General features: G+C 46.9%; 1 protein-coding gene across 1 annotated transcript in view; it reads right to left on the reverse strand.

Moving 5' to 3' along the window:
* CFAP47 (cilia and flagella associated protein 47) overlaps nt 1–24,619 on the reverse strand; it is a 1,765,744-nt gene that overhangs the window by 769,614 nt on the left and 971,511 nt on the right. Inside the window, exon 46 of the mRNA XM_029603108.1 lies at nt 4,727–4,923. Within this exon, the coding sequence (XP_029458968.1) occupies nt 4,727–4,923 (197 nt within the window). The remainder of the gene's footprint in view (nt 1–4,726; nt 4,924–24,619) is intronic.

Genomic DNA, 24,619 nt, shown 5'->3' on the forward strand with positions numbered 1-24,619 from the left:
ATTTATGTATCACAATTCGAAGAACTACATGTTTATAAATCTCAGTGGTGGTCTAAGATCAAATATTGGCGTCGATATATTGACGACGTCTTTTTGATTTGGATGTCATCTAAAGAGGAATTGGATAAATTTTTACTGTGGATAAATACAGTAGACGTGAATTTGAAGTTTACTGCAGAAAGCAGTCAACAACAATTATCCTATTTGGACGTATCGATACAAAGAAAAGGACAAGTACTTGAAACAACGGTACATCATAAAAAAACTGAGAGAAACACGCTACTGAAATACCACAGTCATCATGCTATGTCCCTGAAACAGGGATTACCAGCAAGCCAATTCTTTAGGTATAAAAGAATCTGTTCCACCAAAGAAGAATTTGAGAAACAAGCGGAACATTTGAAGAATAAATTCAAGGATAGAGGATATCCCAAAAAGATCATAAATAGAGCATACAAAAGAGCAAAATATGCTGATCGTGATCAACTGCTCCAATATCAAAACAACAAGGAACAAGGTAGGTTAACCTGCATTATCCCTCAAAGCACTGCGACGGCATCCATTACAGCCTCTATAAGAAGACATTGGTCTATTCTATCTGTACATGAAGTTTTTGGAGAATTACCATTAATAGTAACAACGAGAGGATCCAATATAAAAGACATGGTGGTACATGCGGATATCATCAGAGATACAGAAGAGAAAACTTTAAGAGGACAACATAAGGCATGCCAACATTGTGACATGTGCGATATCACCATTGAGGGCAGTGAATGGAAGGATCCCGTGACAGGATACTGTATAAAGAGGAGTAGAGACTCTGATTGTACATCAAAAAACGTGATCTATTTGATTCAGTGTCCTTGTCCTAAAAATTATGTGGGCAGGACATCAAGAGTCATAAGAACACGATTGATTGAGCATAGATCGAAATTAAACACAAAAACTGTGGAAGCACCAATGGTGCAGCACTGCATTGAGTATGGACATATCTTTGATCAGCTCAGATGGACGGTCATAGTTAAGGTCGAAAGTATGATCACAGGTGAAGATGGCAAGAAGAGACTGAATTATATTGAGCAGCAATGGATTTTCAAGCTGAATACAGTGGCACCGCAAGGATTAAATGAAGAAGTGGAGTGGGCGAGCCTAATCTAAAACAGATCGAGAACCTACATATGTTCATTTGGAACAAGTGTCCCTTTAATTTTGAGACCACCAATCAATAAACGTTTGTGAACATGACATAGCACGTAATACGGACTCCATACCATTGGCCGATCTGTGATCTGCTCACCAGCTTTTAAAGCATAGCGAAAGCGCCAAAAAATAACACCGCCACTCGGAGCTTGTAAGCCTGAGAGAGAGGATGGACAGCCTGAATGAAAAAGTCACGAACTTTGGAATAACTGTGAAACAAACGCGAACAAGAATGGACATACTCCCCTGATGAAGGAAGAACGAAACGCAGCTGTGTCGGGAGATAAGTCTTTAACAGTTTCATTTGGATAGCGGCAGTCTAAAATATAAGAAATTGGCGTTCATATAAAAACCCCTCCAGGGAAATTTGAAATAGATGGCGTGTAAATAAAATGGAGATTTAAACACAATCTTCCACGAACATAGGGATAAAAGAATTGAGTCATCCAATTAAAGCTAGAACAGTTTTGAAAAACAAGTTGAATTATCCTGTTATGTAAGGTGGAGATTATAATTGTTTTTTAGAAAAAATTTAACTTTAAAAAAAACATTTCATAAAAATTATTTTCAATACAAATAAAATGGACAAAAGGAGGAAGGAGGCAAGTTAATGATTATACTACAAGAAGGGAGCAAGGCCGCGGAGGCATGCACCAGTAATATGAAACTTACCTCTTTTTTCTTAATTTATTTTATTAAATTGAGTAAATAAAAAAAGATAGTTCATTAGAACTTTTTTGTAGGTGAGAGCACGAGAGTTTAGGAATGTATAATAAGTATGTCATACCTTATCAAAATGGGAAGATCACACCCTCTTACAATTTATAAATGTATAAATTATGAGATTATAAAATGTTATACATCATTTGTTTCTTATGCCTGCATTAGGATATTTTGAACTCCACAGTTTAAGTGTAACTTTTTTGTATTGCACATTTATTTGTGTTTAATATTCCAATGTATCTTATTTTTTAGGATTTACATACCAAGATCAATTAATTTTGAACCTTTTTGCCCTCTGTATTATTGAGATAAGGATTTACAGGGATGTGTTTAGAAGTAGCCTAGTGGTTAGAGCAGTGGGCTATGAACCAGGAAACCCATTTTCAACTCCCACTGTTGCTCCTTGTGACCTTGGGCAAGTCACTTTACCTTCTATTGCTTCAGGTACATGTTTATATTGTAACTCTCTGGGGATAGGGAAATACCTATAGTACCTAAAAGTAATCCACTTTGAAGTGCTAAAAAAAAGTGCAAAAGGCAGAAAATAAAAATAAATAACAGGAAGTATGTTGGGCAGCAAGCTTATTTCTTATTCCAGCAGTGTAGGCACACTATGGGGTAGATTTTCAAAGAGTTACGCGCATAATCCCGAAAACCTGCCCCTGCGCGCGCAAGTCCCAGTTTGCACGTATGTCCCGGGGCTTTGAAAAAGGGGCAGGAAGGGGGCGGGGGAGGAGCAGCGGTCCGGGGCAGTCCAGGGGCAGTCCCGAGTCCTCCGGCACAGCGGCCTTGCCGGGGGATGGCATGCCGGCAGCAGGCCGGCGCGCGCAAGTTACACCTGCCTTGGGCAGGCGTAAAGAAGTTAACAAAGGTAGAGGGGGATTTAGGTAGGGCTGGGGGGTGGTTTAGATAGGGGAAGGGAGGGGAAGGTGGGGGGGGAGCGAAAAGAAAGTTCCCTCCCAGGCCGCTCCAATTTCGGAGCAGCCTTGGAGGAAACGGGGAAAGCCATCAGGGCTCCCCTAGGGCTTGGCATGAGCAAAGTGCACAAGTGTGCACCCCCTTGCGCGCGCCGACTCCGGATTTTATAACATGTGCGCGGTAGTGTGCACATGTTATAAAATCAAGTGTACATTTGTGCGTTCCGGGTAGTGTGTACAAATGTACCCCGCGCGCACTGTTTTAAAAATCTGCCCCTATGGCTTTTAGAATTACAATTCTAAAAGCCTTCTGCTCAGCAGCACTGAAGGAGGGAGTCTAACCAGGCATGCAAGGCAATGGGAGTGAAGGCCAGCACCATGAAGCTAAAAGACAATGTACAACATAGAGAACAAACGCAGCTGGTACATAGTGTATAAATACATACAGTATATATTCTATAGATATATATAGAGAGATTTAGTATGCACACACATATATATCCTAGATATCAAATTATATCTTCATGAAAATGACTTTTACTTTCAACCATTCTTGCAATGTGTGATGAACATAGCTCACTAGAAATTCATTAAAGGAAAGGGAGCAGAAAATGTACAACCTGCATAGTAATATAGTAATCAATGGCAGAAAAAGACTAGCCAGTTGAAGCAGTCTGCTCAGTTATTCTGTCCACATTGCTAAGGATACATCCAAGCTGCCAACCACAGAGTGTGACCATCTGTTAGCAATCTCTTCTTATCCAGGACAGTCTTACAGTATTTGTCTTTCTCCTTTGTACTCCACCACCATCTTGGGCAGATGAGCATACAAGTTCCTTTCTTCTTTCCCAGGTCTAACTCCAAAGTTTTGTTGTAATAATCTTATTAACCAGAAATCTCAATGGGGTGGATGCCCAAACATCCACCCCAAACAGCCTCCCAGACAGACCTTGCTACCTGAGTGCCCGCATTTCTGTTAGGTCTTCTAGTTATTTCTATACTTGCAGCCTGCCAGACAGACTCAGCTGCTAGTCAGATCCTATCATAACAGCTTGATCTAAAAGGTACCATTATTGGTGAGCCTCTTAGGTCCCCGCATAGCCTGCCAGACAAACCCAGCTATGTGAGTTCCTGAGTTTTCACAGGATTTCTACTTATTACTTGTAGTTGTTATAGTAGTTGCAACCTGCCAGACAGACCCAGTTTCTAGTTGATGCCACTATCGCAGCCTGACAGACAAACCCAGCCAAATGGACTTCTAACGTTTCATATTAACCCCTTAGGCATTCATTCTGGCAGCCCCAGCACTCTGTATTGATTAGGGAAGTCTGGCACTATAAGCACTTAAACACATGCCACTGGATCATGCTTTCTGCCACCCCTTCAGTTAACACACTAATATAATGAAGCAAGGGAATTATAGTGATAATAAGAGGGTTCTAGTGAAACCTTCGTATATAAGAGCGGCATATACTCACTTAATATAGTTCCCAGATTTACATTTAAATTTAGAATGGAATACCAAGTGTTATACCATGCTCATGCATTTTAATTTCCCTTCAGTTAAAGCAACCATAGATCCCCAGTGCTTATCCCATGCCCATTTAAACCCATTACTGTTTTAGTCTCCACCACCCATCATCCAAAATACAAGTAAAAAAGACAATTAGTATAACAGCTTTTTCCAACAGCATTTTACCAATAGCAATATAAACACAATATTAATTTCTATCACATTCTGATGCACTTGCATCTGCTCCTGTATAATCTGGAAGGTTTAAGTGAGGAAAATGCCTTTGCTTAAAACCTAAAGTGTTTGCTCTCATTCATAGGGGATTACTGGTAAAAAGCACATATGCTGCTAGCAGTAGCTTTCATATACTTACTATTGGAATATCTTGAATAACTGATTGATTTGCTGGTGTTGTGAAGTCAAGCTCAATCACAGTACTACTTGTATTTACCACACACTCAATCATATAGACTCGGACATCATGGCATGAATGCAACACAATCTGACAAGGGTAGCGTCCAGGGTTCCCAGGAACAAATTTTACAGGAAGATCAACTGACATTTTTTTATCTAAACAAAGAAAAATTACACAAAGCATAATAATGGAGCTAATATGCATTAGAAGCAAACACATAAACAAAATCTGAAAGCAATAACTTTAGGAAATACAATCCTTTTTTCACCACTACTACACACTATTAGGACAATAATTTTCCATCACAAGGTTAAAGATTAAGGAGTGCCTTCTATTAGGGATGTGTGCGCCAGTTTACATTCAATCTTTACTTAGGAATCTTGGAAGGAAATTGAAGTGCTGTGAAAGTTGTAAATTGCCAGCACAATTTTACAGTGCACTGTTATATAAGTGCCTCAATTTGTTGAGTAGTATGACAGTTTACTAAGATTACTCATGTGAGCGAGGGAGTTTGCACATAGCGGGCTCCACTTCTTAAAAGAAGAAAATTAGTGCTCATACAGTTGGTTGACTTGCATACTCCTCTTGAATTTTTGATTGCTTATTATTTGTTAAGTGAGAAACTTCATTAGCGTGTGTGCCAGTTTGAATTTAGAAGCTGTGCACGTACTGAAATGACAAATATGCAAATTTCCAATATGCACTGACAAGAGAAGGTGGAAGCCTGGGTCTCTAGGCCCCATATAACTGTAGGCTCTGGACAGCAGACTACTATGTCAGCATATTCAGTTTAAGTAATGAATATGTTTAAGAAGTATTTCCAAACAGGGACTGAATTGGTTAAGAGGGAAATCTGACATTTCTGAAACATATAAACCCGAACAATATCATACATTAAATATGGGCTAATTCCAGAAACTTTCTCTTGTTTAGACACAGATGCACATTCTGAATATGTAATTCTTCAAGACTATGAAGAACCTAAATCTCAAAAGCACTAAAATAAAAATGACCTACACCAGACCATTTATTAAAGAATGTGATGGAACATACCTACCATTTTTATCAAATGATTTGTGAACTTAACCGACAAGAAAACATTCCAGACTCTTTATAGTATACCATTTAACCAGGAGAGATATCTCCAACTGACCATCAAATCACATAGGAAAGGGATCATGGTGTAAAGGGTGTATAGACTAGAACCCTAGGACATCTTAAAGAACCAGGCCCAGTTATCTAGCCTGGCCCACCTTAAATACCCAGAGTAGGAATCTAGACCACACAGCAGCTTACAGAGATCTCAGAAAAAGAAACAAGATATAAAACAGAATATAACACAAAGCATACCAGATCTCAATTACAGACCACAATACAGAAAGAGAAGATCAAAGGAGACATCATAATAGAAACGGCATTTAGCATGAATTTTATTTATTTATTTGAAATTATTTATATCCCATACCCTCCAGAATGTTCAGGGAGGATTACAAATCTGTCTCAATCAAAAATGCAATATGAGAATCATAGTTCTCTGGTCTCTTCTGAGTTTCAACAAGATCATTGCAACAAGACGGGCTGGAGGATACGCATACACACACAGTAGATCCAGCCCCAATCAAATGCAAAGGCATCAGCAGCTAGTTGCCATGAATCCCCTTATTGAAGCACAAAAGCAGGACCTTTCTGTTCAAAGAGAATGAAAACAGATCTACCATGGGTGTGTCCTACTTCATTGCTACTCCCTATCCAGGAACTCTTCATGAGGTTCCAGGATCTAACTCAAACTATTTATTAGGACATTCTCCTTGCCTTGCGGATATCTGGCTTTGAGGTCCATTCTCTGAGAGACTGCCCAGTCCTACATCTGGAGAGCTTCTTGGCACAGGAGGTATGAACCCAAAGTCAACAGTCAAATTTAGACGGATAACTTATACCAGATAAGTAATTATCCGAATATAATTTAGCCAGATAAAAAAGAGGTGTTCCGAGTTATCCAGCTAACTTAGTCAAAGTTTGATTATCCGGCTAAGTTAGCCAGATAACTTTAGACCTGCTTCACAGTAGATGGTATTGCTCAGTGATTCTAAGGCTCTGCTTTGAGACATGTTCTTGACTAGTCAATCAGCCAGGTAAGGGAGCACATGTATCCCCAATGTGTGCAGATATGCAACCAACACTGCCAGACACTACAGGGATAATTTTCAAAATAATTTACTCATGCAAATGTAGCATATATCGTAGCAATTTTCAAAAGCTTATTTATGCACTTAAAGTGCACTTACACAGATAGAACTTATTGACAATTCAATAGCATACATTATAGCAATTTTCAAAAGTCCACTTACACATGTAAATCCTTTTGAAAATTACCCGCTATGTAAAAGCATGTGGTGCTACCACCAGACCAAAAGGCAATATCTCCTCTATCACAAATCTGTGATATTTTCTGTGACTTGGAAATATCTCTATGAGGGCGCAGGCGTCCTTTAGATGTAGACAACATAGCCAGGTCCCCTTTTCAAGAAAGGGAATCAAGGTGCCTAGGAATACCATCTTGAACTTTCCCTTTTTAGGAACTTGTTCAATGCCCTTATATCTACAATGGGATGGCGATCTCCTGTTTACTTTGGGATTAGGAAATACTTGTAATGATGTAAGGGTGCTCAGCCCGCAACAGCCCCCATCCTCTTTCCCCTTGTGGAACGGCTTCTAGCAGTTCCTGATGCTGAGATATCAACTAAGTAGGTTTTGGCGGGTGATTTTGAGGTATGTCTAATAAGTGAAGTCTTTACCTACCATCCTGCCATTCATATACCTCCCACACCCCCAGGGGGCAGATGAAACTGAGGAAGTAGGGAGGCAGATGGTAGTGTTCCTTCTAATGTGGCAGAAGTTCCAATTTCCCAGAAATAGTTTTACTGGCACCTTATCTGCCACACCTGTGGGAGCCCTGAATGCTGCCTCCCCCTTTTCCCGCATTTTGAATCTCTGAAAAAGCCAGATTCCCCACCCCCTCGGCTGGGAACATGACACAAGGAGAAGCAGCAGAAGCCACACCTCTAGATATTAGGGATTGACTGGAGCTCAGTCAAAAAGGTTGCAGAGGAACAGAAGGTTGTTTGCAGCAATCCAAAGGCTAAATCACACTCTTGCTATTACATTTGCTACATGTCAAACTGATTCTCCAGACAATTTGTGTCAAAACTTTGGTTCCTGCCTGTCACTTCAGTCTTGCAGCTCTAATCTTTCAGTCCCTTTCTTTGGCTCTAATAGTTCCAGTGTTTACTAATTCTGCTACTGATTGTGACCTGCTTCTAGGGATGTGCAGCCACATTTTCATTTTCATTTGTTTATCATTTCGGTGTTTCTTTTTTGTTTGGGTTCATTTATTGAGCTAAAATAAGCATTTAAAAAAAAACAAAAAAGGAATTGAAATGCCCCCACCGTTCCTGGAACCTCCTGAGGCCCCTCTGAACTCCATCCCCTAGCCAAAAAGAATTACAGCAAAACAAAGATTGCAGGGTTGGACTTACCTGGATAGGCTGAGTTGAGCTTAGTCTGGACCTTTGCAGCCCTTGACTTCCCCCCACCCCAGAAACAAATGCCCCATCCTTCAATTATCCCTTTCGTGGAGGTCCTTTCTCTAGGTAAAAGGATCAGGAGCAACCCCAAGTGCTAGGCTCAGGGTTGGCCAGCACTATTTTCTCATATGATCATACAAAATATGGCCATACAAGAAAATGACAAAGACCAATCCTGAAGCTGGTGCCACAGTGATCACTTTGGCACCAATCTCAGGACCCAATGCCATTTTTAAATAGCCATGGCAGGGGCAGAGTGCTTGTAGATGATCCTGCCCTTTTCTCTTACCTAGAGAAAAGACCCCCCACAGTGCACGTTGAAGCAGCAAAGAATTTAGCGGAATTCGTATAATCATTATGTTTTCAATCTTTATGATTGGTTAGCTGTTATCACGTGATCCAGTTTGGTGCCACTTTTGATGTTTGTTTGCGACAACCATGTTTGGGCTATTATAGCCATGTTTCCAACTGCATATCCTGTGTGAGAGCTGTTGATATTATTTGAGTAAATTGTTTAATCTTGCCTTTCAGCTGGCCTTTGTGTAACTCTGTCTTCTTGCAGATGTGAGTTCTTCCCAATGCAGCTGATACGGAAACACGGTTCCATGTCGGGGAACCTTTAGCTGTCTCCTCTTGTGCACATTACCATTTTGTTTTCAAATAAAGACTGGATTCTAGTTTTGCAAGACCTCCTCTGGACTTGTGCATTTGTTTGGAAGTGCACCCTTGGTTGTGTAATTTTGAACATTGCCCTCCATATGTATAACTTGCAAACAGATACTTTTCCCTTTCTGATGCTCTCAGTCTTGACAAGTATATAATATGTTCTTGTCTGCAGTGCCAGTTGTTTTATAAAAATAGCCCACACTGAAAAGAAGCAGAATATAGCATCATACTACATGCTTTCAGCATTACAAAGCCATCAAACAGAAGATTATAGATTGCACCCCAGGTTCAACCTTCTCTGAAATAAATTAGTTTTTTCTCTCATAAAGACAAGATTAATGGCCAGCTAATTTAAGAATTATTACCATTTTTTTCTGTACTCTCACCCTGGTATTATCCCCAAAGGCAGTCTGCCACAAAATTGTCCCAGGTTTGTCAGTTATGCAAGCAATACAATTCTCTTGTATTCACGGCTCATAAATATGTTCTCTACAAATCTAAATGCAACAGTATGGTACCATTCTCTCAGTCCTTCCAAGGACAAACATAAGTGGAATTTCAGTTTTAAACAAGCTATACATGCCTTTTTTTGGTAACTGGGAAAAGGTGTGATTAATGTATTGGTTTTCTTTCCTACTGCTCTTGTGATGTAATTAAAAATCTGTTTGCACTATGAGGACAGACAGTTTATACATATGAATTGTTTCAAACTCTGAAGGACAGTGATATCAATTACATTGCCATGCTTTGCAAATCAGGGCATAATACTTGTAATCAAATTTTTAAATCCCATATTTAACCATAATAAAAACATAGGCAAAAAAAATAAGATTAGAATTACTGTACCAGGTGCTTTTCATGGGTAGTGTACTATGGGGTGTGTTAAGATTTTGCACCCTGTGATACTTGCATTTTGCTGCTTGTGAAGAGGGTGGGGAGAGAGAGCCTCTTAATAAGGCCTTCATAGTAGTCAACTATTATATCACTATAGGAGGGCCAGCTAATAACTCGAGATGAGGTTTTGGTGGTGGTTTAGGGTTTTGGGGCCAGTTTGACATGCTGAGTGAGACGTATGAACAGCACAGTGGACCTCAGTGAAGATTTGACGTCATTTGGAGTGAGGAAAGTCTCACAAAGATGAGATTTCTACAATGCAATTCACAATAAAGATCACAAATTGTGTTACATTCATTTCATGCTTAATGCTAGAAAAAAGGTGAAGTTATTTCTGGCACTAAAAACATGCAGTGTACACTATCACATCATGCAAAAATGCCCCTCATTTTCAATAATCCCACCCCTATGAAATATTTGCATTCACACAGGGCCGGATTTTAAAAGGGTTATGCACATAAGGTACGCGCGTAACCCTTTTAAAACGCTCCTGCGCGCGCCAAGCCTATTTTGCATAGGCTTCCGGTGCGCGCAATGCCCCGGGACGCCCGTAAGTCCCGGGGCTTTCCTGGGGGGTGCCTGTCGGGGGCGTGTCGCAATCCGCGCGTTGACTGATCTTTGCCTGGTCTGACCCTCTGCCTGGACCTCGACCCTGAGTGTACTGTGCCCACCTCTGACCATGGTCTCCACCTGACTCTGATTGCCTGCCACCTGCCCGGACCACTGCTTGACCTGACTCTGTCTTCTCTTACTGTGTTGGCCTGCATCATCTTCTACGCAATGGATCTTCACCTCCACAGAGGCTCGCATCTAAGTCCAGCTGGTCCCAGCACCTGAGGGCTCAACCTAAGGGGAACAAGGGCTGGCATTTGTGAAGTTCCTGTTGGGCCTCTGCTTCAGCCAACTCCGCCTGCTGATGGTGGGGGCGTGCAGGGCTCCACCTTGCAGGTTGTGCCTACTCCCCCTTGGCCCAAGGGTCCATGTCTACAACATCTTGCACACTCTTATTATATATACTCAAATGGTACATAGAAGCAGCTTACCTCAGCAATACTTCTTACCAAACACATCAACCAAGCAGTATTTAATTGGATCTTCCCCAGGGCCTCCCTTTCTCTCCTTTGAGCCTATACTTAATTCCTGTTCAGAGGAAATATCCTGAACCCAGAATGCCCTGTGTTAAGTTGGACTAGGCCTAGGCTCCTGGGACCAGTCTATTAAGGTGTTCTGAGGGTTTCTATTGGGCACTATGCCACATACCCTCCCCCTAAGCTTAATCTTACCCAACTGAGCGTCTGCCCCTACCAGGGTTATGTCCTGCCAGGCTTGCCCTTGGGTCCAGTCTCCATCCGGGACAACCTTTTTTCTTTGGGCTCCAGACCTCTATTAATGCCTCAGTGTTGTCCTCTTGTTCTGGCTTTATCCCCTCGGCTTCCTGTGCCACACTGCCCTCGGTGAGTGGGTTAGCCATGCTAGAGGGCTGCTGCCCTCCTGTTTGCAACAGTACATGAGACTCCTGTCTTCCTGTAGGGAGATATCCCATGTTTAACCACGGAAAGCACCCAATATAAAACAAAATATCTAAAGAGGGATGCAAACAAGTATGCTGAATGCCAAAAACACTGTCTCAGTGGAAAAAGAAGAAACTTTGGCCAGCTGAGAACTTTAACCAGAACTGAAGGATACTTATCAAGATCTTCTGGTTTATAAGCTCCTGTGTAAATAAAACCAAGGCTGAAGGGCCATGCAGCAACTTTAGCTCAAAAAGCAGAAGTCACTGTTTGGCCAAGGAAAGTCCGTAGGTCAGAGGGGCCCCCACCCTTGGATGAAGGGGGAGAACTCTGAAATGGAGAAAACTGTGACGTGGCCAACAGCCTTGGCACAGATGTGGCAGGAACCACCCCCCCCCCCAAAGAAAAGGGGGTGGGAAGAAAAGACTGGTAATACTGCAAAGACCCTCCACCATGATTATGCTTGAGCTTATGCATATTTATCAGCTAGAAAGTATAAGACGGGGCAAATAAGGAGAAAGGGAGTGGGCCCAAAGCAGCCCCAGATCCCCCTGCTATGGAGAAGGAAGAAGACTAGGCATGGCCAGGAGACCGAAGAGAGAAAATACCCTGCCTGATTTCTGACAGTGGTGCAAAGTTTGAAACAGTGAAAAGCAGAGAGAATCCTGGCAACTCTGCCAGTACCAGACCCGGAAGCAAGCCTCCTCCCCAGATGGTTCTCCAGACCTCCAGCCAGAGCCTGCTTCAGAGGTAAACCAGAGGGAAATCACCTGAAGTTGGGACAAGGGGTAAGTAAGTTAGCCATAAGTATTAATATATTAGGCAGGCTAAGGTTTATGGCATATTTTAAAACACGCATTGTACAGAACTTTCTTTAGGATAAACTGGTGCTCAATAGCAAGGATGTTAGAGATATGTATTGCTGTTATCTTCTAAATGCTAATCCTGCCAAATCTGATAAATAAAAGTCTAATTCTGTGGAGAAAATGTTGTCTTTTCCTGAACTTAGGATCATGAAAGGAGATAGGAGGGGAACTGGAAGTGCCCTGTAGCAGACAAATTCCTGAACCCCTAAAACTTACCTACACACCTATGGAAATCCATACCGCCCTGTCACATCACATGTTCCCTTGTACCTGTGCCACATTTATCATGAGTCCATTTACAGGTCTTTTATATTCTTCTCTTGTCAAGCACTGGAACTGTCCTTGCCCTTCTGGGGTTTGCTCTACTATCTGTTCCAGTGGAGCAGTTTCTGGGTTCTCTGGCCTATTGCCAGGGCTCCCTATAGCACCTTCCTTAGGCCATGCTGTGGGATAATCCTGGTTAGGCATTAGCTCCCCTGATGCTTCGCCAGGCTTCACTGTAGCGTACCCTTTAGGCTACTTTCGGGGATGCTCCTGGTCAGCATTGGTCATCACTGGCTCCAGTGATGCTCTTCCAGCCTCTATGGCAGCACCATTTTTAGGCCAGTCTTTGAGGTGACCCAGGTCAGCCTTGACCAAGCCGGTCTTCTCTCCTTTTTGTAACTTCCAGCCTTTATGCTTTGGGAGGGTACAGTTCCAACCAGGTGCCTCACAGGGTTGCTGTACTTCCTCTGCTTTCAGGCCATCCAGGATCTCCTCAGCATGTTGCCCCAGTTTGCTTAGCTCGCAGGAGCACTCTGCTAGCAACTCATCTAGCTCCTCCAGGAATTGTTGGCCTTTCTTGTCCAGCAGCTCTAGGCATTCAATTTTCTGTCTGACCTGGATTCTTGGGAGTGGACTTTCTATCTCTATTAGCCTGGCTGGCCTGTGCAGCTGCCAAGACTCGAGCCTCAGGTTCTCCCTCTCACCTGATTCTTGAGACTGGAGAACTCCGGCAATGCAGACATACATTGCAATGCACTTCTCTTAAGCACTCTGGCTTCTCTTTCTTCTTTTTCCCAGGAAACAAACCCCTGCAAGGATAGGAGAGAGGGGAAAACAAAAAAACTTGCTGGCCTGTCTGGCCAGCACTCACTGCTTGATCCCTGACTAAATAGGCTGGGATAGCCCCCTTGGCTGGTGTGGATGTTGGAGGCCCCAGAAAAAGAAAAAAAAACATCTGCAAGTTTTTTTTTTCCTTCAGTGTGCTTTTTTTGCACTAGTGTTGTTCTGTGCAATGCTTAGAGCAAAATATTTTCTAAAAAAAAAAAAATGTCTGTCTTCCTTCACTTTGAAGCAGAGTTCCTGCCAGTGCAGATACTTTGTACAAATTCCTCTCTTTTTAGACACTTTTAGGACGCTTTGACTTCTGCCTGTTCAGTTTCTTAGTACAGAAAAACCCCAGATGAGCAGTGGATGGCTGGCTGGAGGACAGATTACAGCCTAGACTCCAATTTTCTCTTGCACACTTTTATTATACCCACTCAAAAGGTACATAGAAGCAGCTTACCTCAGCAATGTCTTACCAAAACACATCAACCAAGCAGTATTTAAATAGAGATGCCATCTCCTTGTCTTCCCCAGGGATAGCAGAGTTGCTTATCTGTAACAGGTGTTCTCACAGGACAGCAGGATGTTAGTCCTCACATATGGGTGACATCATCAGGATGGAGCCCAATCACGGAATACTTTTGTCAAAGTTTCTAGAACTTTGACTGGCACCTACTGGTCATGCCCAGCATGGCACTAACCCTGCAGCCAGCAAGGGTCTCCCTTCAGTCTCATGTATAGTCAAAAAAGCATACAAAAAATAAAATAGTAAATCGCAAGCGTACCCAACTCCGTGGGGAGGCAGGTGGATTTCGTGAGGACTAACATCCTGCTGTCCTGTGAGAACACCTGTTACAGGTAAGCAACTCTGCTTTCTCACAGGATAAGCAGGATGATAGTCCTCACATATGGGTGAATAACAAGCTGAGGATGCCCACACATGTACCATGATAAATGTGGCACAGGTACAAGGGGAGTTGGGCTCAGGTTAAACCACCCACGTGGTCACTGGGGAGGCCCTTCACATCGTAAAAGCAAAAATAACAGCGCCGAAATAAGAAACAGAACCCCGGCTGAAATCTAAACAAAGAAGGGAGCCGGTAAGCCCGCCTACCATCCCCCGATGTCAATTCCGGCGATTCTAAGCCCTTTAAAGGGCCGAGACCGCTCCAGGCGCCCTCCTTTTCATTTCTTCGGCGATTACCTCCTGTCCCGGGTCGGCCCTCCCTGCACGGTCGGCGTTGGTCCATCGGGGCCAGGGGAGTTGGGCTCGGGTTAAACCACCCACGTGGTCACTGGGGAGGCCCTTCACATCGTAAAAGCAAAAATAACAGCGCCGAAATAAGAAACAGAACCCTGGCTGAAATCTAAACAAAGAAGGGAGCCGGTAAGCCCGCCTACCATCCCCCGACGTCAATTCCGGCGATTCTAAGCCCTTTAAAGGGCCGAGACCGCTCCAGGCACCGCGCGACAAAGGGGCCAGCCCCTTTGTGCGCCGCGCTCCTTCGTGCGCACCAGAGCTCACCAGACCCTAGCAGTGGCATAGAAATTCCTACACACACCTAATACAGGCCCTCCCTAGCATTCATCCAGCCACCCTCTGCATTCATCCAGGATCCACAGCATTCATCCAGCCACCCTCCACATTCATCCAGGATCCACAGCATTTATCCAGCCACCCTCTGCATTCATCCAGGATCCACAGCATTTATCCAGCCACCCTCTGCATTCATCCAGGATCCACAGCATTCATCCAGCCACCCTCCGCATTCATCCAGGATCCACAGCATTTATCCAGCCACCCTCTGCATTCATCCAGGATCCACAGCATTCATCCAGCCACCCTCTGCATTCATCCAGGATCCACAGCATTCATCCAGCCACCCTCTGCATTCATCCAGGATCCTCAGCATTCACCCAGCCACCCTCTGCATTCATCCAGGATCCACAGCATTCATCCAGCCACCCTCTGCATTCATCCAGGATCCACAGCATTCACCCAGCCACCCTCTGCATTCATCCAAGATCCACAGTATTCATCCAGCCTCCATCAGCTCTCATCCACTCATCCCACGATTTCAATTTAGCCAATACTGTACAATCCAGTCTCCCCATCATTCAATCAGCGAAAAAACCAGCACCGCCAGAATACTTTAATCATTTTCCCTCTTAGATTCCTCCTCAAGTCCTCAATTCCTTTACGCCTTAGAATTTCATCTGCTAGCAAATCCCATCAAAGTGTTCTCTTCAGGCCATCATGATGTCTGCATACCCGTTACACTCATTGCACCACAACTTCTGTTTCAAGACGAAACCTTTGCTACGTTATCAACCAATAACTCGCAGAAATCTCACTCCGGTGATGATCTCTCCCTTTACACAACTGCTGGGACTGGCCCTCTTCACCTTAACACTTTTTAATGCTCAGTCAATAACCAAAAAAACTCACATCCTTCACGACTACCTGCTCGATGCCAAACCAGACATCTGTGCCATCACGGAAACCTGGTTGAAGCCAACAGACACCGTCTTAATTAATCAACTTCCTACACAGATATATGATATCTTCTCCCTACCCAGAAAAAAGAGAAAAGGGGGAGGCCTCCTCATAGCTGCTAAAAAATCTCTCAACCTCACTCTTCAATCTATCAATACAATTCCCAAACTGGAGATAGGTTTTTTCAAATCTAAGTCACTCCAAATCCTCCTCACCTACGCCCCACCAGGACTTTTAGAACAAGATGCCTCCCCTATGGTGGAAATCATAGCAAAATACATAAATCTAGATTCTCCAGCCATAATCCTTGGAGATTTCAATTTTCATATCGATGCCAATCCTCGATCTTCTAACTGCGAAGCCTTCCTATCAGCCCTTTCAGACATGGGCTTCAAACAACATATCAACCAACCCACACACAAAGCAGGTCATACCCTTGACCTTATCTTCACAAATTCTAACCTCACCCACTTTCACCCCCTTTATGCCTCCCGGTTCCATGGTCAGACCACTTCATGATCACCTCCACCATTAAGTCATTGACAGGATTTTCTGCCCCACCTCAGGTGACCACCTTGCACTACAGGAAACCATGTCCTTCAGAAGACCTAGGCAATTCTCTAATCAAAGAACTTCCTAATCTGCATTTATCTAACCCCAACTCTGCTATCACCTCTTGGCAAACTATTACTGAAATGATAGCTGATAGTCTATGCGCAATGTCTAAAAAAACTATAGACCCTTATCGAAAAAATAAACAACCATGGTTCTCTAAGGAGCTCCGTATCTTGAAGCAAAACCTAAGACGGAAAGAAAAAGAATGGAGGAAGAACCCCAACCCCCAATCTCTGACCACATATAAAGCCGCCCTCCACCATTACAGAACAACAACGCTTCGAACAAAAAGAGATTTCTATGCCCTCCGTATTCATGATATGATCTTCGATGCGAAGGCCCTTTTCTCATACGTATCGGAACTCACCAAAACTGTTGCGATCCCGGGGCGCCCCCGGGACCGACACTCACCCCGCGGCGGTAGCGTCGCTGGCTCCGGCCTCCCAGGCCTGCAGGGACCGCGGGCGCTGCGCCCCCGGCCTGTCCCGACCTCACTCGGGCCTGCAGGGCCCTCTGGCATCGCGTCCCGGCCTCTTCCGATCCGTCGGCGTTCCTCGGCGGCTGGCCCCGCCCCCTAGACGCACGCGCGCGTCTCTCAGCTGGCTTTAAAGGGCCAGCACAGGAAATTGGCAGGGGAAGCTCCCGGGTGACGTCAGACGCTGCAGGGTATAAAAACCCTGCAGTACAGCCAAGCCATTGCCTTGCAACGAGGTTCCCAGGTTCGTCCTGCTCCCAGTTGCTGTGTTCCTGCTCGTCACTTTGATCTTCTGGTTTTCGACTTCGGATTGGCTTGTGGTTCTTCTTGGCTTCTGACCCTGGTTCGGCTTCGGTGTCTTCTGGCTCTCGACTCGGCTTGGCTTACGATACTTCTCTGGATCTCGACTTGGACTGGCTGACAACGACTTCTCTGGCTCTAGACGCGGACCGGCTGACAGCGATTCTCCGACACCTGACCCGGGCTTGGTGAGCTACTTCTCCATCGATAGGGATCTCCTAAGTCCCAGCGGCCGGACTCCTACGAGCTCCTCTCGGGGGAGTACCGGCTTCCAGGGCGAAGCACCTCTCCCACCGGGTCAGCTTCATCTCCTGGTCCTTGGTCGCATAGGGCCCTTCGTGTCTTTCTCCCGGTAGCCCGCGAGCCTGCTTTCGCCGCCTCCCGTTTGGAACCGGTGCCCCTACCTCTCTAAGGTATTCCATCTCCTGGTTCCGATCGGCCCAAGGGTCCACGAAGCTAACAGATTGCAAGGCCATGGACCCGGCGGACCTTGCTGGACTCAAAGCCATCCCGGGCATAGCCCAGAAGCTACAGCAGCAACAGAACTGCCTCGAAACCTTGATGTCAACAGTTCAACGCCTGGCGGATCGCGTGGAGGGGGCCTCCGCAGTAGCTCCTGTGGCATCTTCCTCTCAGGCTAGTATGGGTTCCATCACTCCTGTACAGATGCCCGCACCAGCCCGGTACTCAGGGGATCCTAAGACATGCAGAGGATTCCTCAATCAATGTTATATTCGTTTTGACCTGCTGCCCGCACAATTTCCCACGGATCGAGTCAAGACGACGTACATCATTTCCCTCCTGGATGGGAAACCATTGGTCTGGGCTTCTTCCCTTTGGGAACGCCAGGACTTCAGACTGAACAACCTAGTGCAGTTCGTCAAGTCGTTTCGAAGAGTCTTCGATGAACCATCCCGTGCCTCCACAGCCGCCTCCGAATTGCTCCAGCTGAGACAGGGGAATCGGCCTCTGGAAGAATACGCGATGGAATTCCAGACCCTCGCCTCTGAGCTGGCTTGGGGCGAAGACAGCTTGCATGGCATTTTCCTGGAGGGACTTTCACCACGGCTCCAGGACGAACTGGCAGCCCGGGACCTGCCTGACGATCTTCAAGATTTGATTGAGCTGGCTGGGCGAGTGGATCGACGCATCCAGCGCCGCTTCCGGGACCGAAGACCCACGTCGGGACAGACCAGTCGCAGGGTCACTCCGCCTCGTACCCGAACTTCCCAGCCTGCTGCCGCGACCACCTCGGCAGAGGAGCCTATGCAATTGGGGAGAGGGCCCCTATCTTCTGAAGAGCGGAGGCGCCGTCGCGCCCAAAGACTGTGTCTTTACTGTGGGAGCAACGGACATTTCTTAGCCCGCTGTACCGAGCGCCCGGAAAACGCCCGAACCTAGAGTCTAGCGGGGAGTTAACTCTAGGCAATGTTTCACCCAACTCCCCATGTACCGTACCGGTACGCCTTTGTCTGCCTGAGGGTGGATTTGACACCTTAGCCCTGCTAGACTCTGGGTCCGGGGGGAATTTTATCCTCCAAGAACTGGTGCAACAGCTCCAGCTCAAGGTCCTGCCTCAGGAACCACCCGTGCGAGTCTCCTCTATCCAGGGGGTCCCCCTCCCGGGTGTCATCGCTACTCGCACTACCCGCTGAAGCTTCAAGTCGGAGCCCTGCATAGGGAGGAGATGTCCTTCCTCATTCTTGAAAAATCTATTCACCCCGTGGTCCTGGGCCTGCCCTGGCTCAGGGAACATTCGCCTACGATCGATTGGGCCACGCTTCAGATTACGTCTTGGGGTTCAGCGTGTTTCCATCGCTGCCTCCCCGCTCGTCCTTTGCAGACACTACCTCTCCTCACGACCCCCTTGACGGTTCCGCCTCAGTATCACGACTTCCGCGACGTCTTTTCCAAAGAAAAAGCCGAATTACTCCCGGAACACCGACCCTTTGATTGCGCAATCGCTCTGCTACCAGGGACTACGCCACCCCGTGGGAGGGTCTATCCACTATCCCTGCCAGAGACTCAGGCTATGTCGGCCTACATAAAGGAGAACCTAGAACGGGGTTTCATCAGACCATCCAACTCCCCCGCCGGGGCCGGGTTCTTTTTTGTAGGGAAGAAGGACGGGTCCCTTCGCCCCTGTATCGATTACCGGGGTCTGAACCTAATCACCCGTCGGGATCGTTATCCATTGCCTTTGATTCCGGAACTCTTAGACCGCCTTCAAGGGGCTCGCTTTTTCACCAAGCTTGACCTCCGAGGGGCGTATAACCTAGTGCGGATCCGCCCGGGGGACGAATGGAAGACCGCCTTTAACACCAGAGACGGTCACTACGAATATCTCGTCATGCCATTCGGTCTCTGCAACGCCCCAGCTGTGTTTCAAAACCTGATGAACGAGGTTCTTCGCGAGCTGCTGCACACCACGGTTATCGTGTATTTGGATGATGTCCTAATTTACTCCCGGGATCTTGCCTCTCATCGCCAACATGTTCGCCAAGTACTCCAGAAACTAAGAGAGAACCGGCTATACGCCAAATTGGAAAAATGCCAATTCGAACAAGACTCGCTGCCTTTCCTGGGATACATTGTTTCTTCAACGGGCTTCCAGATGGACCCGGATAAGGTCGCAGCCATTGAGAAATGGCCTCAGCCCCATGGGGTGAAAGCGCTCCAGCGCTTTTTAGGCTTCGCCAACTTCTATCGCCACTTCATTCCACACTACTCCAGCCTGGTGGCGCCTCTAACGGCCCTCACCCGTAAAGGAGCTGATGCCCACAAATGGACCCCCCAACGCAACACAAGCCTTCCAGGAACTTAAAAAGGCCTTTCTACGGGAGACCTGCCTCCGACACCCTGATCCCTTGCGCCAATTTGTGGTAGAAGTGGACGCCTCCGACGTGGCGGTAGGGGCTGTGTTGGCTCAACTCGACAAGAATGGGAAAACCCGGCCCTGCTCCTATTTCTCTCGTAAGTTCTCTCCCGCCGAAAGAAACTATGGTATCGGCGACAAGGAGCTACTCGCAGTCAAGCTAGCCTTTGAGGAGTGGCGCCAGTGGCTGGAGGGGGCCCAACACCCCATCATAGTCTACACCGACCATAAAAATTTGGAATACCTGTGCCGTGCCCAAAGACTCAACCCTCGGCAGGCACGCTGGTCCCTCTTTTTCAGCCGCTTCAACTTTACTCTCCATTACCGACCGGCGGCCAAGAACGTAAGGGCAGATGCTCTCTCTCGTGCTACTGAGACGGAGGACACCCCAGAACCACTTCGCTACATTCTGGATCCAGCTAAGGTGTGTCTAGCCGCCTCTGACGTCAGACCCGCGGGCAAGACAGTAGTCCCGGCCCGCTCCAGGAGGAGGGTCTTAGCATGGGCACACGATTCCCTCACGGCCGGGCACCCAGGGATTGCCCGAACTTTGGAGCTCTTGACGGAGTTCTATTGGTGGCCACGGATGAAGGAGGATGTCCGGCTTTATGTGCAGTCGTGTCCTACTTGTGCCCAGCAAAAACCATTACCAGGTCGACCATGGGGACTCCTGCAGCCGCTTCCCATTCCTACGGAACCGTGGACGCACATTTCCACGGATTTCATTGTGGAGTTGCCGCCCTCTGAGGGGAAGACCGTCATTTGGGTCACCATTGACCGATTCTCAAAGATGGCCCACTTTGTGCCATTGGCCAAACTGCCTTCGGCTCCTGAACTGGCCACATTGTTTGTCCACCATATCTTTCGGCTACATGGCTTGCCCTTGCACCTTACCTCAGACCGAGGTCCCCAGTTCACAGCAAAGTACTGGAGGGCTCTTTGCAGGAAGTTCGGGGTACAGCTGGACCTAACTACAGCGTTTCATCCGCAGAGTAACGGCCAGGTCGAACGGACAAATCGTACTCTCAAGGCCTTTCTCCGAGCCTTCGTGGGGGACCTCCAAGACAACTGGGTCTCGCTTCTTCCCTGGGCCGAGTTTTCTTATAACCGACACAAACACTCGGCCACCTTACAGTCCCCCTTCCAACTGGTTTACGGGAAAGTACCCAAACCTCCTTTGCCCTTACCTGCGACGGTCTCTTCCCCGGCAGCACAGCTGACAGCGGAGCAGATCCATCAGCTCTGGCTCTCCACCCAGGAGAGACTTCACAAGACCACGGCCCGGTTCAAAAAGTATGCAGACCGGTCTCGACGCCCCGCACCTGTCTTCTTACCCGGGACAAAGGTCTGGCTGAGCACCAGACACATTCAGCTGCGGACTCCCTCCATGAGACTGGCGCCTCGCTACATCGGCCCCTTCCCGGTAGCTGAACGCATAGGAGCAGTGTCCTATCGGTTACGCCTCCCATCCACGCTGAAGATTCATGATGTTTTCCACGTCTCTCTTCTCAAACCAGTGGTCCACTCCCACTTGCGACCTCAGCCTCCGGAGCCCACTCCTGTTGCGACTGACCCTGGAGCCACGTACACGGTTAAGGAGGTCCTGGATGTTCGGTTCCGTCGTCGACACTGGGAGTATCTCCTTTCCTGGGAGGGGTACGGTCCTGAAGAGAACTCTTGGGAGCCCTCCTCGCACATTCTCGACAAAGACCTTCTCCTCCAGTTTCATAGGGCGCACCCGGACAAGCCGCGTCCTCCTGGGGGGGGCCGTAGGAGGAGGGGTACTGTTGCGATCCCGGGGCGCCCCCGGGACCGACACTCACCCTGCGGCGGTAGCGTCGCTGGCTCCGGCCTCCCAGGCCTGCAGGGACCGCGGGCGCTGCGCCCCCGGCCTGTCCCGACCTCACTCGGGCCTGCAGGGCCCTCTGGCATCGCGTCCCGGCCTCTTCCGATCCGTCGGCGTTCCTCGGCGGCTGGCCCCGCCCCCTAGACGCACGCGCGCGTCTCTCAGCTGGCTTTAAAGGGCCAGCACAGGAAATTGGCAGGGGAAGCTCCCGGGTGACGTCAGACGCTGCAGGGTATAAAAACCCTGCAGTACAGCCAAGCCATTGCCTTGCAACGAGGTTCCCAGGTTCGTCCTGCTCCCAGTTGCTGTGTTCCTGCTCGTCACTTTGATCTTCTGGTTTTCGACTTCGGATTGGCTTGTGGTTCTTCTTGGCTTCTGACCCTGGTTCGGCTTCGGTGTCTTCTGGCTCTCGACTCGGCTTGGCTTACGATACTTCTCTGGATCTCGACTTGGACTGGCTGACAACGACTTCTCTGGCTCTAGACGCGGACCGGCTGACAGCGATTCTCCGACACCTGACCCGGGCTTGGTGAGCTACTTCTCCATCGATAGGGATCTCCTAAGTCCCAGCGGCCGGGTTCCTACGGGCTCCTCCCGGGGGGACACCGGCTTCCAGGGTGAACCGCCTAAGTCCCAGCGGCCGGACTCCTACGAGCTCCTCTCGGGGGAGTACCGGCTTCCAGGGCGAAGCACCTCTCCCACCGGGTCAGCTTCATCTCCTGGTCCTTGGTCGCATAGGGCCCTTCGTGTCTTTCTCCCGGTAGCCCGCGAGCCTGCTTTCGCCGCCTCCCGTTTGGAACCGGTGCCCCTACCTCTCTAAGGTATTCCATCTCCTGGTTCCGATCGGCCCAAGGGTCCACGAAGCTAACAAAAACTGCTCCCCCTACTATTCCAGACGATACAGCCCAATCGAAAGCCAATGATCTGGCCTTATTCTTTCAGAATAAAATCTCAAACACCCTAGCTAAATTACCTACCAACCCAAATTCAATGCCTCCGGAGACCCTCCACCGACCAAGCACAGACCTACCCACACTATAGAGGTGGAAAATCTGATAAAAAAAATGAAACCTTCGACCCATCCGCTGGACCAAATCCCTTCCAAATTCCTGATTCTTATACCAGAACACATTTCCAAACATCTAGCTGATATTATCAATTGTTCCCTTTCACAAGGAATATTCCCAGATGCTCTCAAATCAGCCACACTTAAACCCATTCTCAAAAAACCGAACCTGGATCCGGATGACCTCAACAACTACCGCCCCATCTCAAATCTCTCGTTTATAGCCAAGATCATGGAGAAAATTGTAAATAAGCAGCTTTCAGACTACCTAGAGGATCATAACATTCTACACCATTCACAATACGGCTTCCGAAAAGGACACAATACTGAAACCCTCCTCATCTCTCTCCTTGACCAAATTCACATCGGCTTTGACAAAGGTCAATCATTCCTTCTAGCCCTTCTTGACATATCCGCAGCGTTCGATACCATAAATCACAATACTCTACTAAACCGGCTGTCAGATATAGGTATCACTGGATCAGCTCTCAGATGGTTCGACTCCTTCCTTAGCAACAGAGGCTATAAGGTTAAAATCAATAACAAGGAATCCTCTCATACCAATGCCCCATTCGGAGTTCCTCAGGGTTCCTCCTTATCGCCCACCTTGTTCAACATCTACATACTCCCTCTCTGCCATGTACTCTCGAATCTAAATCTTAAGTTCTATATATATGCCGATGATGTACAAATATTAATCCCCATATCCAGGTCACTGGACTCAACACTCAAATTATGGAACTCTCGTTTACAAACGATCAACCATCACCTTTCAAGCATTAACCTGGTACTCAACACATCCAAGACTGAACTTCTGCTAATAACCCCAGAAGGCAGTCCACTTCACAACCAACTGCATTCTAACATACAAATATCCCATGCCCGAGATCTTGGAGTTATAATAGATAGTCACTTGAACTTAAAGCAGTTTATAAAACACACAACAAGAGAGTGCTTCTACAAGCTACAAGTACTCAAAAAACTCAAACCGCTCCTATTCCACCACGACTTCAGATCTGTACTTCAAGCTATTCTTTTCTCCAAGATAGACTATTGCAATTCCATATTGCAAGGTCTACCGATCTCCACTATAAAACCCCTCCAGTTGCTCCAAAATGCAGCGGCGAGAATTTTAACAAATACAAATCGGAGAGCTCATATCTCCCCCATCCTAAAAGATCTCCACTGGCTCCCTGTAAACTTCAGGATCCTTCACAAATCACTGACAATTATCCACAAAAATATTCACCATCAGACTCCTGTTGATCTTTCACACCCGCTCAAACTGCACTCGACGACCAGACCCTTAAGAGATGCCTACAAGGGATCCTTACATGTTCCCCCAATCAAATTTGTACAACACGCAAACATCAGAGACAGGACATTCTCTACCGCAGGACCCTCCATCTGGAACGCTATACCCCCGGACCTCAGGCAGGAAACCTGTCTTCTAACTTTTAAAAAGAAACTAAAGACATGGCTATTCTGCCAAGCCTACCCAGCCAATAACACAACAGCCTGATTTATTCAAAAGTCATCACGAGATTCTGCCTCTACCTCCCTCCCA

The sequence above is a fragment of the Rhinatrema bivittatum genome, chromosome 5 (genome assembly GCF_901001135.1).
Source record: "Rhinatrema bivittatum chromosome 5, aRhiBiv1.1, whole genome shotgun sequence".
NCBI lineage: Eukaryota > Metazoa > Chordata > Amphibia > Gymnophiona > Rhinatrematidae > Rhinatrema > Rhinatrema bivittatum.